The 12,637-nt window shown below is 33.7% G+C and overlaps 1 protein-coding gene across 1 annotated transcript in view; it reads left to right on the forward strand.

Moving 5' to 3' along the window:
- The window catches only part of HDX (highly divergent homeobox), a 173,307-nt gene that overhangs the window by 27,959 nt on the left and 132,711 nt on the right, over positions 1-12,637 (forward strand). The window contains exon 3 of the mRNA XM_060002196.1: positions 1,860-2,978. Coding sequence (XP_059858179.1) covers positions 1,860-2,978 — 1,119 coding nt within the window. The remainder of the gene's footprint in view (positions 1-1,859; positions 2,979-12,637) is intronic.

The raw sequence follows: 12,637 nt of genomic DNA on the forward strand, positions 1-12,637 counted from the left end.
TGACATTTATATTCATTTGTCCCTCTGCTTATAATTCTCACTTCTGCTGTTTAGTAAAGCTAAATAAGAGTGAGTTTTAAATTCCCACAGCCTCATGTGAAGCAAAATGGAGCATCTCAGTTTCTGGGACATTTTATTAGATAAGTACTAATTATAAAAGTAAAATGTCCAACAGAAGTGGCCAACTCCATTTCAGGGGTTTCTCACCATAGTGGAAGGAGAATGTTCTTTGAGGTCAAGTTAAATTAATTTTGATTCCTTGCTCTGCCAGTAGCTGACAGGATATCTTTCCACAAGCTAGTTAATATTTCTGAATCTCAGTTTCTTCATTTATACAATTAGAAAATAATACCTAGCAAAGGAGCTAATATATATGAAAACACATAATGGGGATTCAATACATGTTAGCTTTTATTTATAGTATTACAACATTTAATGTTGTATATAATATAAATATACATTGAAAATTGGATAATTTATGTGGTTTTCAAAAGCACATCACACAAAATTAACCAAATACACTCTGCACCGTGTTTGTGCAAGGCTAGTTCATTTAATGTTTTCACTTATTTATTTTTTGAAATTCTTAATAGATTAATGTGTTTTGGTAGTTTATAATATGGTATGCATTTTGAAATAATTATAAAGTTTACTAATAATTTTATGGAACATAATATTTCTTATTGCATATTTTAAGAAGAATCATGATTCAGTGTAATAATACTAAGATTATTATAATAAATTACTTATATAAAAGTACATAGTTTGTAATCAAATTCTAAATGCCAACCACTGGTATTATTTTTATTAATTTTTGGTTTATAAAAGTAATACATATTCACTGTATAAGATTTGGTAAATCGAGAAAAACATAAAGAAGAAAATAACTACCACAAATTAATGACAAACTGGGAAAAATATTTGCAACTTGTGACAAAGTGCTGCTACCTCCAGTAGGAAATTGCTCTTATAAATCAATTAAAAATGACAAATACCCTAATATAAAAATTAGTAGAGGTAATCAGTAAGCAACTCTATCAAAGTGATATAGTAACCAGAGAACCTCAAATCAAAACAGCAATTATATACCTTTTCTTAACTCCTGGGCTAGTAGAGACTACAAAAAGATAATGCAAAGTGTTGTTGAGGGTGTGGGGAAACCAGAACTCTTATACATTGGAGGGTAGTTTGAAAATATCAAAAAGCCTAGCAATTTTCCTTCTAAAGATGGCATTCTAATGGACCAATAGTACAAAGATGCATGCACAGTGAAGTGTATTGCTATATGGTTTAAAATAGTGAATATTTCTAAAAGTAATCTAAATATCTAGCAATGTTAAATTAACCAAGTTATGATATATTCATAGAAGTTGTTAAATCTGAAGATGCCTAGTGTATATTTCTTTAACAATACTATGAGCATTTTCCAATGTCATTAAACATCCTACCTCTAGTATGTTTCCAATTTTTCACTATTATACATAAATATGATGAACATCTTTGCATATAAACTTTGTATACATCTAGGATTACTTTTAGGATAAATTCCCAGAAATGAATTTACTAGGTCAAGGGATATAAACATTTTAGGGTTCTTGCTACACATTAATTGGAAGGGTTTTGAGGAAAAGAAGAATAATACAATTCTCCTATCAAAGTTCCTAGATATTTGTTACGTGCTGGTCCCTGATTATCTCTGACCTTATACTTTAGTTACTTTTTCTTTTATTTTTTTCTTTTAAATTTGTATAGGCCTTGATTTTATGACAAATGAGAATATAATTTATCACATAGGAATTGTTTTTTCTTGTTTTTTGGTTAAGAACTTTTCCATAATATCATTTTTTTTATCCTTCCAGACGTGGGTTGGCAATAAGAGAAGAAAAATGAGTAGTAAGAATTCTGAATCAGGAGCAGCAACAACAGGAACTGTTTCTGGTACTCCTTTGGCAGCTCCAGACGTTACAGTCAGAAATGTGGTTAATATTGCTCCAACCTCAAGACAACAGTCTTCTTGGATATCACCCAATAATGATGTCATTGTAACTGGTATATACAGTCCAGCCAGTTCATCAAGTAGGCAAGGGACAACCAAACATACAAATACACAAATTACAGAAGCACATAAAATCCCTAGTCAGAAAACAGCCAGTAAAAATGATACTGAGTTTCAGTTGCACATTCCTGTTCAAAGACAAGTAGCACACTGTAAAAATGCCTCTCTGCTCTTAGGTGAAAAAACAATTATTTTGTCCAGACAGACAAGTGTGCTAAATGCTGGAAACTCTGTATACAATCACACAAAGAAACACTATGGAAGCTCTTCAATGCAAGCCTCTGAGTTGACGGTACCACAAAAGCCATCTGTGTGCCACCAACCTTGCAAAATTGAACCAGTCGGAATTCAAAGATCATATAAGCCTGAACACACGGGTCTAGCATCACATAACTTATGCGGGCAAAAGCCACCTATTAGAGACCCTTACTGCAGAACACAAAACTTGGAAATCCGTGAAGTATTTTCATTGGCAGTTAGTGATTACCCCCAGAGAATTCTGGGAGGAAATGCCCCACAGAAGCCTCCTAGTTCAACAGAAGGAACTTGTTTGTCCATTGCAATGGAGACTGGAGATGCTGATGATGAGTATGCCAGAGAGGAAGAGTTGGCATTGATGGGAGCACAGATACCAAGCTACTCAAGATTTTATGAAAGTGGCAGTTCCCTTCGAGCTGAGAACCAAAGTACAGTTTTGCCCAGACCAGGAAGAAATATGCCAAATTCACCAATGGTGAATATTAGAGACTTGTCAGACAATGTACTGTATCAAAACAGAGAATACCATTTGACACCACGGACCTCATTACATACAGCATCTACTACAATGTACAGTAATACAAATCCATCACGGAGTAATTTTTCTTCACATTTTGCATCATCAAACCAATTGAGGTTATCACAAAACCAAAACAATTACCAGGTAATGTGTATGTTTATTTTATAAAGGTTTTATAAAAGTTTGTTTGGTCTAAAAAATTGTGTTGGTAATCAATTAGACTTGAGATCTGGGTCACAACTCATATTTTGAAGTACTTCGATTTGTTTGCTTCTAAATAGTGGTTTGGGGTCAACTCTTTAAAGAATCTTGTGCTTTCTTTGTCACGTTTAAAAATGGTGCATCCTTTTTTTTTTCATGGAATATAATAATTTTTATAACATGGTAACTATCTCCTGACATTTCAAATAGTTTTGTTCAGGAAATAATAGCCTTATGGGAAGCATGGCATTTCCTATCACTAAAATAGGACTGAATTGGCTAGACTCATCCTCTTGAACATAGATTATTCCTGTTATGACTTTTACTTGCAGTTTAGGAAGATGTCACTAGATGAGTGGTGCTTTCCCTGAGTACATAGTCAGGCAAGTCAATCATTTCTCTAGGCGACAATGGTTGAGAAATCAGAGCCTGCAGTAACTCAGCCAGCTGTTTTTTTTCTAAAAGTAAATGCTTTATTAAAACATTAAGTGCAACGTTAATCAAATTGTCTTTTTTAAAATGTTTAGAGGGAAGAGACACATTCAAAGTACGAATTAAAGCAATTTTCGACCTGTGCAAAAAATAAACATTATTTTTTTACTGTTTCACATATTTAGTTGTTTAGATATGCTTCAGATAATCTCAACAGTGAGGTATAAACCTACCTCAGAATCTCTCTTAAGGCCATAGATCTTCTTTCTGAAAAAATCTGCTTTAGAGAATTTGAATAGCGAAGCAGGAATGTTTGCCATTTTTTCTTGCTGCTAGCTAGACCCTTTAATTTGTTCAACCACAGTATTTTTTTATCTGTATTTAAAATGCTTCCAGGCTATTATCAACCAGTATAAGGAACCAACTTCTCTTGACTCCTTTTATCTTATAGCTCCCTGCTACAAAATGAAAAGCAATAATAGAGTATAGGAAGTATCCCTCTGGCACCTATCTCTAACAGAATAGTACTCCATCGTCATCATTAGTAGACATTTCTTATTAAGGATCTTTTCATTTTTCTGTGTTTGCTCTTTCCTAAAGCATGCTTAAAGTAACATTGAACTATACCTTTAAGATCCTTCCCAATGCCCCTTTTCATTCACCTCTTTTGTACTTTTTACCCCTTCAGCAGTGTTGTTCCTAATAATTGTAATAATAATAACATTTATGATTTGTTGAGGGCCTTGCATGTACTAGGCACCATCAGTAAATTTATATACCTGATCTAATTTAATCTTCATGGCAATCTGGTCATATAAGCATGTTATCCATGTTTTAATATCTTGTCTAGAATCATACAACCAATACAAGACAGAACCAGGATTCCAACTCAGAAATATATCATGTGGGTTTTTTTTTCTGCTTTACCATGCAGCCTAACAATTTCAACTTTATTAGAATATTTGGAGGCTTGAGAGTGCAAAGTTTAAGTTTTAATTTTTCATAAATCGATTGCTCCCTAAAGGATAATTTAGCCTAAAAAAAAGACCTTTTTACAGTCTTTATCTTTTTTCCTGGCAGAACTTTTAAAGAAATAAAATTTATTTTATATAAAAGATCATTTTAAATGGAATAAAACTTAACAATATTTTTGGAAAAGTAATCTCTTTAAAGAAAGACAATCTGACATAATTTAGAGCATGGGCTTAAAGCCAGACAGACCTGGATTCAAATCTAGGCTCTGCTACTTTCTACTCATGTGACCTCAGGCAAGTGTCATAACATCTCTGGGTAACAGTTTCCTAATTTGTATAATGCACTTAATAATATATACTTCACAAGAATGCTATAAATAAAATAATACAATCTGTGCAAGCTTCCGTATACATTCCCTGGCACATAAATTTTCTTGTACTTATGACATCATAGTTGGAAAGTTAATGAAACTCTGCTAGTCCAGGACTTCTTTATATTCCATTTCAAGTAAAATATTGCACAGCCCACAGTTATCACAGTGTGATTGAGGAAGAAATAGCTGTAGTGCTGGCTGAAAGAAGATTGGTGATCAGCTTTCAACCTCACCATAATCTATGTATTAAAAGCCCATATATTTCTATTTATATTATAACAGAACTCCTCCAACTTGATCTGAGACAGTATGGTAGAGAGTCTTTGCATAGAACTCTTGGGGCATCACTTTGCCCCACCTTTCTTTTTTGTTTGTTTTTATTTATATATTTTTACATTGAAGTATAGTAGACACAATATGATATTAGTTTCATGCCCCACCTTTATTTTAATTAGTAGAGATTTTAGGGAACCAAGGTAGCCTGGGGAAGTGTAGTCCATGAAGACTAATGTTTTAGTCCATTTGGGTTTCTATTACAAAAATGTCCTAGACTGGGTGACTTGAAACCCAACCAACATTTATTTCTCACAGTTCTAGAGTCTGGGAAGCCCAAGATCAAGGTGCTGGCCGATTTAGTACCTGGTGAGTGCCTGCTTCCTAATTCATAGATCTCTATCTTCTCACTGAGTCTTTATGTGTCAGAAGTAGTAAGGGAGCCCTCTGGGGTCTCTTTTGTAAGGACACTAATCCCATTCATGAGGGCTCCATTCTCACAACCTAATCACCTCCCAAAACCTCTACCTCCAATTGCCATTACTTTGGGGATTAGGTTTCAACATATGAATTCAGCTGCGACCCAAACTTTCAGTCCATGGTAGTTATCCTCCAAGATTCTGATGACACTCTATTACCAAGCTATATTATTAGTAGATCTGGACTTAGAAAAATAAAACCTATGACCATCTTGTCAACTTTCTAGCTATGAAACTATAAGCAAGCAAGCAATTCTCTTTAGTTTCTGACCCTGGGACTATAATATAACAGAGATATCTGCCTCTTCTCTCTGTTGTACCAGGTATCTTCAAGCCGAGGTCCTATTCCTAGAGTATAGCCTAGTTGCAAGCTATATAGGTGACTGAGTACAAACTAAGGAAATCCATGAGAATGCTAAAGAGTTGAAATCAGCACTGTTTTGGAGTCACTTTGGAATACCATATTAAGAGTTGAAGTGATGGTAAGGAAACTGTCAGGAGGTAACTATACCAGGATACTATAGCCCAGTTCTATTTCAAAATCTCTATGGGTTGACCTCACTCCTTTGGAGCTAGATTGCAACTGTATTGGTCTCCAAAGTGCCTTTCACTTTTCATATTATGTCTATGTCAGCCCATCTTGAGTGCTGTGTTGATTACAGATTAATAATTGATGATAATCTATGTGAAGATATTGGGGTATTTTGGAAAACAAGTGCTATACATTCAGGATTTTGTTGCAATTATTATTGTTACTTAAAAATTAACTATATTCCCAACTCTTGTGAACTTCTTAAGAACTTAGAAGTTAATAGACATAGAGCACTTTGAGCTTTCTTTAAAAGCTACTAAAAAAGTACAATGTATCCCCCACCAGTGGGAGTAATTTGGTATTACCCTCCAAATTTATTCAGTATTTGTGTGCTTAAGTTCACTTTTTAAATAAACATGGAAATTTAATAGTTGTAAAAACTTTAAACATCATGACATTCTAAACCAATAAAAATGGTATTTTGACCTGAGGAAAGTGAGGGCCGGTAAGATTGACTTTGCTAAAATAACTCTCAGGCAAATAGTGAACTTTAAAAAAGCAATAGTAATCTGTGTTGAATAGGTGTAGTTATCATGGATCATTTTTAAATGACTTTATTAAGATATAATTCACATAGTACAGCAGTCACACATCAGAAGTGTACAATTAAATAGTTTTTAATATATTCACAGCTCTGTTCAAGCAGTACCACAATCGAATTTTAGAACATTTTGTTACTTCAAAAATAAACTACATACTGATTAGCACAACAAATCCCCCATCCCAGTACTAGACAACCGTTAATCTTTCTCTATGGATTTACCTATTCTGAATATTATTATAAGTGGAATAATACAATATAATGTTTTTTATGACTGGCTTCTTTCAGTTAGCATAATGTTTTCAAGGTCCATGCTATAGTATGTATCAGCACTTCATTCTTTTACATTGCTCTATGATATTCCATTGTGTCTATATAGCATAAATTGTTTATCCATTCATTAGTAGATGGACATTTGAGTTGTTTACATATTGTCTATTATGAATAGTGCTGCTATGGACATTCATATACAAATTTCTGTGTGGAAATATGCTTTCATATCTCTTGGGTATATATCTATGAGTGCATTTCTAGTTCATATTGTGATTCTATGCTTAAAGTTTTGAGGAAATGCCAAAAGTTTTTCCAAAGTGGTTGTATCACTTTACAATCCAACCATCAATGTAAAAGAATTCTAATTTCTCCACATGCTGACCAACACTTGTCATGTCAGTCATTTGATTATAGCCAGTATCATGGGTGTGAAATATTTCAGGGAGATCTTGATTTGCATTTCCCTAACAGCTAACAATGTTAACTCCCTTTTCATGTGCTTATTGGCCATTCAAATATCTTATTTGGAGAAATGTCTATTCAGAGAATTTGGCCATTTTGTAAATTGTTCTTTGAGTTGTGTTTAGATCTTCATATTCTCTATACTGGTCCTTATCAGATATATGACTTGCAAATATTTTCTCTCACTCCATATGCTTCCTTTTCACTTTCTTGAGGGTATTGTTTAAACACAAATTTTAATTTTGATGAAGTCCAATTTATCTATTTTTTTCTGTCATTACTTGTGCTTTTGGTGTTGTATCTAAGAACCTATTATCTAAGCCAAAATAACAAAGACTGACTTATATGTTTTCTTCTAAGAATTTTATACTTGTATCTCTTATATGTAGGCATTTCAGCTGTTTTGATCTTGTTTTTGTGTATGATATGAGGTAGGAGTTCACCTTGATTATTTTGCATATAAATATCCAGCTGTCCCATCATCATTTGTTTAAAAGATTATACTTACCCCATTGAATGGTCTTGTCATCCTTCTCTAAATCAATTAATCATATGGAAGAGTTTATTTCTGGACTCTCAGTTCTATTGAATTGATATATATGTTTCTTCTTATGCTGAAACAACACTGTTTGTATTACTGTACCTTTGTAGTAAGTTTTGAAATTGTGAAGTGTGAGTCCTCCAAATGTCTACTATTTTATCTAAATTATTTTAACTATTCTAGGTCCCTTAAATTTGCATATGAATTTTAAGATCAGCTTATCAACTTCTGCAAAAACAACAGATGGAATTTTGATACAGATCATATTCAATCTGTAGATCAATTTGGGGAGTATTGCCATATTAATAATACTGTGTCTTCTGATCCATGAACATGGTATGCCTTTCCACTTATTAGGTCTTCTTTAATTTCTTTTAACAATGTGTTAAAAAGAAATGTGTCTTGCACTTATTTTGCTAAATTTATATATAAGTATATAACTTTTAACATTATTTTAAATGGAATTTCTTTCTTAATTTAATTGTTGGATTGTTCATTGATTTTTGTACATTCATCTTGTATCCTGAAAAAGTACTGAACTAATCTATTAGTTATATTAGACACTAGTGGATTTCTTAGGGTTGTATTTGTGTAAAATCATGCCATCTATAAGCACAAATAGTTTTACTTGTGTAAAAACTTACTACATTTTCTTTTTCTTGACTAATTGCTAGAACCTCCAATCCAATGCTAAGTAGAAGTGGTAAGACATCTTTCTCTTCTTCTTAATCTTAAATGGAAAAAAATTCAGCCTCTCACAATTAAATATGGTGTTACCTGTGGTGTTTTTGTAGATGGTCTTTATCAGGATGATAAAGAATAAAAGACCCCTTTTATTCCTGGTTTAGAGTGCTTTCATCATGAAAATGTGCTGGATTTTTGTCAAATGCTATTTCTGTATCTAAAGAGGTATATTCATGTGCATTTTTCCATTTATTTTTATATTAATATGGAGCATTACATTTTTTCTTTTCATTTTCTTTTTTTGATATTTATTTTGCATATCTTTTTCAGTTTTACTAAGTACAGTACTGTATAAATTTAAAGTGTTCAGCATAATGATTTCATTTACATATATCATGAAATTATTACTAAGTAATAAGTCTAGTTAACATCCATTATCTAATGCATAGATTTTAAAAAGAAAAAGAAAAAAAAATATTTCTTTCCTTGTGATGAGAACTCTTGGGAACTACTTTCTCAACAACTTTCAATATACCATACAGCAGCAGTGTTAACTATAGTCATGACACTGTACATTATATCCCTAGTACTTATTTATCTTGTAAGTGGAACTTTGTACCTTTTGATCATCTTCGTCCAATTCCCACTCCCCCACTTCCTGCCTCTGGGAACTGCAAATAAGATCTCCTTTTCTATGAGGCTGATTTTTTTGTCTGTTCATTTGTTTTAGATCTCACATATGAGATCATACAACTAATTGTCTTTCTTTGTCTGACTTATTTCATGTAGCATAATGCCCTTGAGGTCCATTCATGTTACTGCCAATGGCAGGATTTCATTCTTTTTTATGGCTGAATAATATTCAATTCTATATATATTTCACAACTTCTTTATCCATTAATCTGTTGATGGGCACTTAGGTTGTTTCCATGTCTTGGCTATTGTAAATAATGCTGCTATGAATATGAGCATGCAAATATCTTTTCAAGTTAGAGTTTTCATTTCCATTAGATATATTCCCAGAAGTGAAGTTGCTTGATTATATGGTAGTTTTATTTTTAAATTATTGAGGATCCTTAATACTGTTTTGTGTAGTGCCAATACCAATTTACAATCCCACCAACAGTGTGCACATCTTTGACAGCATTTTTAATCTCTTGTCTTTTTGATGATAGGCATTATAACAAGCATGAGGTGATACCTCATTGTGAGATTAATTTCCATTTACCTTATGATTAGTGATGCTGAGCACATTCCATATACCTGCTGGCTATTCATTTATCTTCTTTGGAAAATATCTATTGATATTTTAATTGGATTATTAAATTGGATTATTTGTTTTTTGCTATTGAGTTGTATGAATTTTTTAATATATTTTGGATATTAACCTCTAACCAGATACATGGCTTGCAAATATTTTTTCTAATTCCATAGATTGTCCTTACATTTTATCAATCATTTCTTTTGCTATGCAGAAGCTTTTTAGTTTGATGTAGCTCCACTTGTCTATTTTTGATTTTGTTGCTTGTGCTTTAGGTGTCATATACAAAAAAATCATTGTGAAGATCCATGTCAAGGAGATTGGTTTTCTTCTAGGGGTCTTATGGTTTCTAGTCTTATATTTAAGTCCTTAATCCATTCTCACCTAATTTTGGGGAGTAATGTAAGATAGTGGTCTAGTTTCATTCTTTTGCATGTGAATATCCAGTTTTCCCAGCACCATTTATTGAAGAGATTGTCTTTTCTCCACTGAGTGATCTTGTCTTCATAGTTAAATATTAGTTGAACATATATGGATTGGTTCATTTCTGAGCTTTTGATTCTGCTCCATTGGTCTATGCATCTGTTTTTATGCCAGTACCATGCTGTTTTGATTACTATCGCTTTTTTCCTTCCAGTTTTATTGAGATACAATTGACATACAGCACCATATAAGTTTTAATGTGTACAGCTTAATTTTTTTTTTTTTTTTTTTTTTTTTTTTTTAGCGGTACACGGGCCTCTCACCGCTGTGGCCTCTCCCGTTGCGGAGCACAGGCTCCGGACGCGCAGGCTCAGAGGCCATGGCTCACGGGCTCAGCTGCTCCGCGGCACGTGGGCTCCTCCCAGACTGGGGCACGAACCCGTGCCCCCTGCATCGGCAGGCGGACTCTCAACCACTGCGCCACCAGGGAAGCCCCCAGCTTAATGTTTTGACTTACATACACCATGAAATGATTACCATCATATCATATAGCCACAGATTTAAAAAAAGAACAAAGTGTTTTTCCTTGTGATGAGAACTCAGGATTTATTCTCTTAACAACTTTCATATATAGCATACAGCAGTATTAATTATATTAATCATGTTGTACATCATATCCCTAGTTCTTATTTATCTTATAACTGGAAGTTGGCACCTTTTGGACCACCTTCATCCAATTCTCCTTCTCCCCTTCCCTGACTCTGGTAACCACAAATCTGATCTCTTTCTATGAGCTTGTTTATTTGTTGGTTGAAGCATAATTGACCTACAACACTATGTGAGTTCCAGGTATAAAACATAGTGAGTTGATATTTCCATACATTACAAAATGATCACCATGATAAGTCTAGTTACCATGTCACCATACAAAGATATTACATGATTATTGACTATATTCCCTAAGCTGAACATTTCTTCCCCCTGACTCATTTATTTTGCAACTGGAAGTTTGTACCTCTTAACTCTCACCTATTTCACTCATTCCCCACCCCCCTAGTAACCACCTATTTGTTCTCTATCTCTATGGCTCTGTTTCTGTTTTGTTATGTTTGTTCATTTGTTTTGTTTTGTAGATTCCACATATAAGTGAAATCATGTGATATTTGTCTTTCTCTGTCTGACTTATTTCACTTAGCATAATGTCCTCTAGGTCCATCCATGTCACAGATGGCAAGATTTCATTCTTTATTATGGCTGAATAATATTACAGTGTGTGTGTGTGTGTGTGTGTGTGTGTGTGTGTATCAGATTTCTCTTTATTCAATCATCTATTGATGGGCACTTAGGTAGCTTCCATATCTTGGCTATTGCGGATAATGCTGCAATGAACATAGGGGTGCATATATATTTTTGAAATAATGTTTTTGTTTTACTCAGCAAAATACCCAGAAGTGGAATTGCTAGATCATATGGTAGTTCTATTTTTAATTTTTTGAGGATCCTCCATCTTGTTTTCCATAGTGATTACTGTAGCTTTTTAATATAGATGGAAATCAGGGACTGTGATACCTCCTGCCTTGCTCTTTCTCTGAATTGTTTTGGCTATTTGGAGTCTTTTGTGGTTCCACATGAATTTTGGGATTATTTTCTACTTCTATAAAAAATGCTATTGGAATCTTGATAGGGATTGCATTGAATCTATAGATGGCTTTGAGTAGTACTGACATTTTAACAATATTAATTTTTCCAATCCATGAACACAGGATACTGTTTTGCTTATCTGTGTCTTCTATTTCTTTCATTAATGTCCTGTAGTTTTCAGAGTAGACATCTTTCACCTCCTTGGTTTAATACATTCCTAAGTATTTTATTGTTTTTTTAATTAATTAATTAATTAATTAATTTATGGCTTTGTTGGTTCTTCATTTCTGTGCAAGGGCTTTCTCTAGTTGTGGCAAGCAGGGGCCACTCTTCATTGCAGTGTGTGGGCCTCTCACTATCGCAGCCTCTCTTGTTGTGGAGCACAGGCTCCATATGCACAGGCTCAGTAATTGTGGCTCAAGGGCCCAGTTGCTCCATGGCATGTGGAATCTTCCCAGACCAGGGCTCGAACCTGTGCCCCCTGCATTGGCAGGCAGATTCTCAACTGCTGCACCACCAAGGAAGCCCTATTTTATTGTTTCAATGCTATTGTAAATGGGATTATTTTCTTTTTCAGATAATTCAATTGTTAGTGTATAGAAATGTTACTGATTTTTATATGTTAATGTTGTCTCAGTCTACTTTACTGAAT

Source organism: Delphinus delphis, chromosome X (assembly GCF_949987515.2).
Source record: "Delphinus delphis chromosome X, mDelDel1.2, whole genome shotgun sequence".
In the NCBI taxonomy this organism is placed as follows: domain Eukaryota; kingdom Metazoa; phylum Chordata; class Mammalia; order Artiodactyla; family Delphinidae; genus Delphinus; species Delphinus delphis.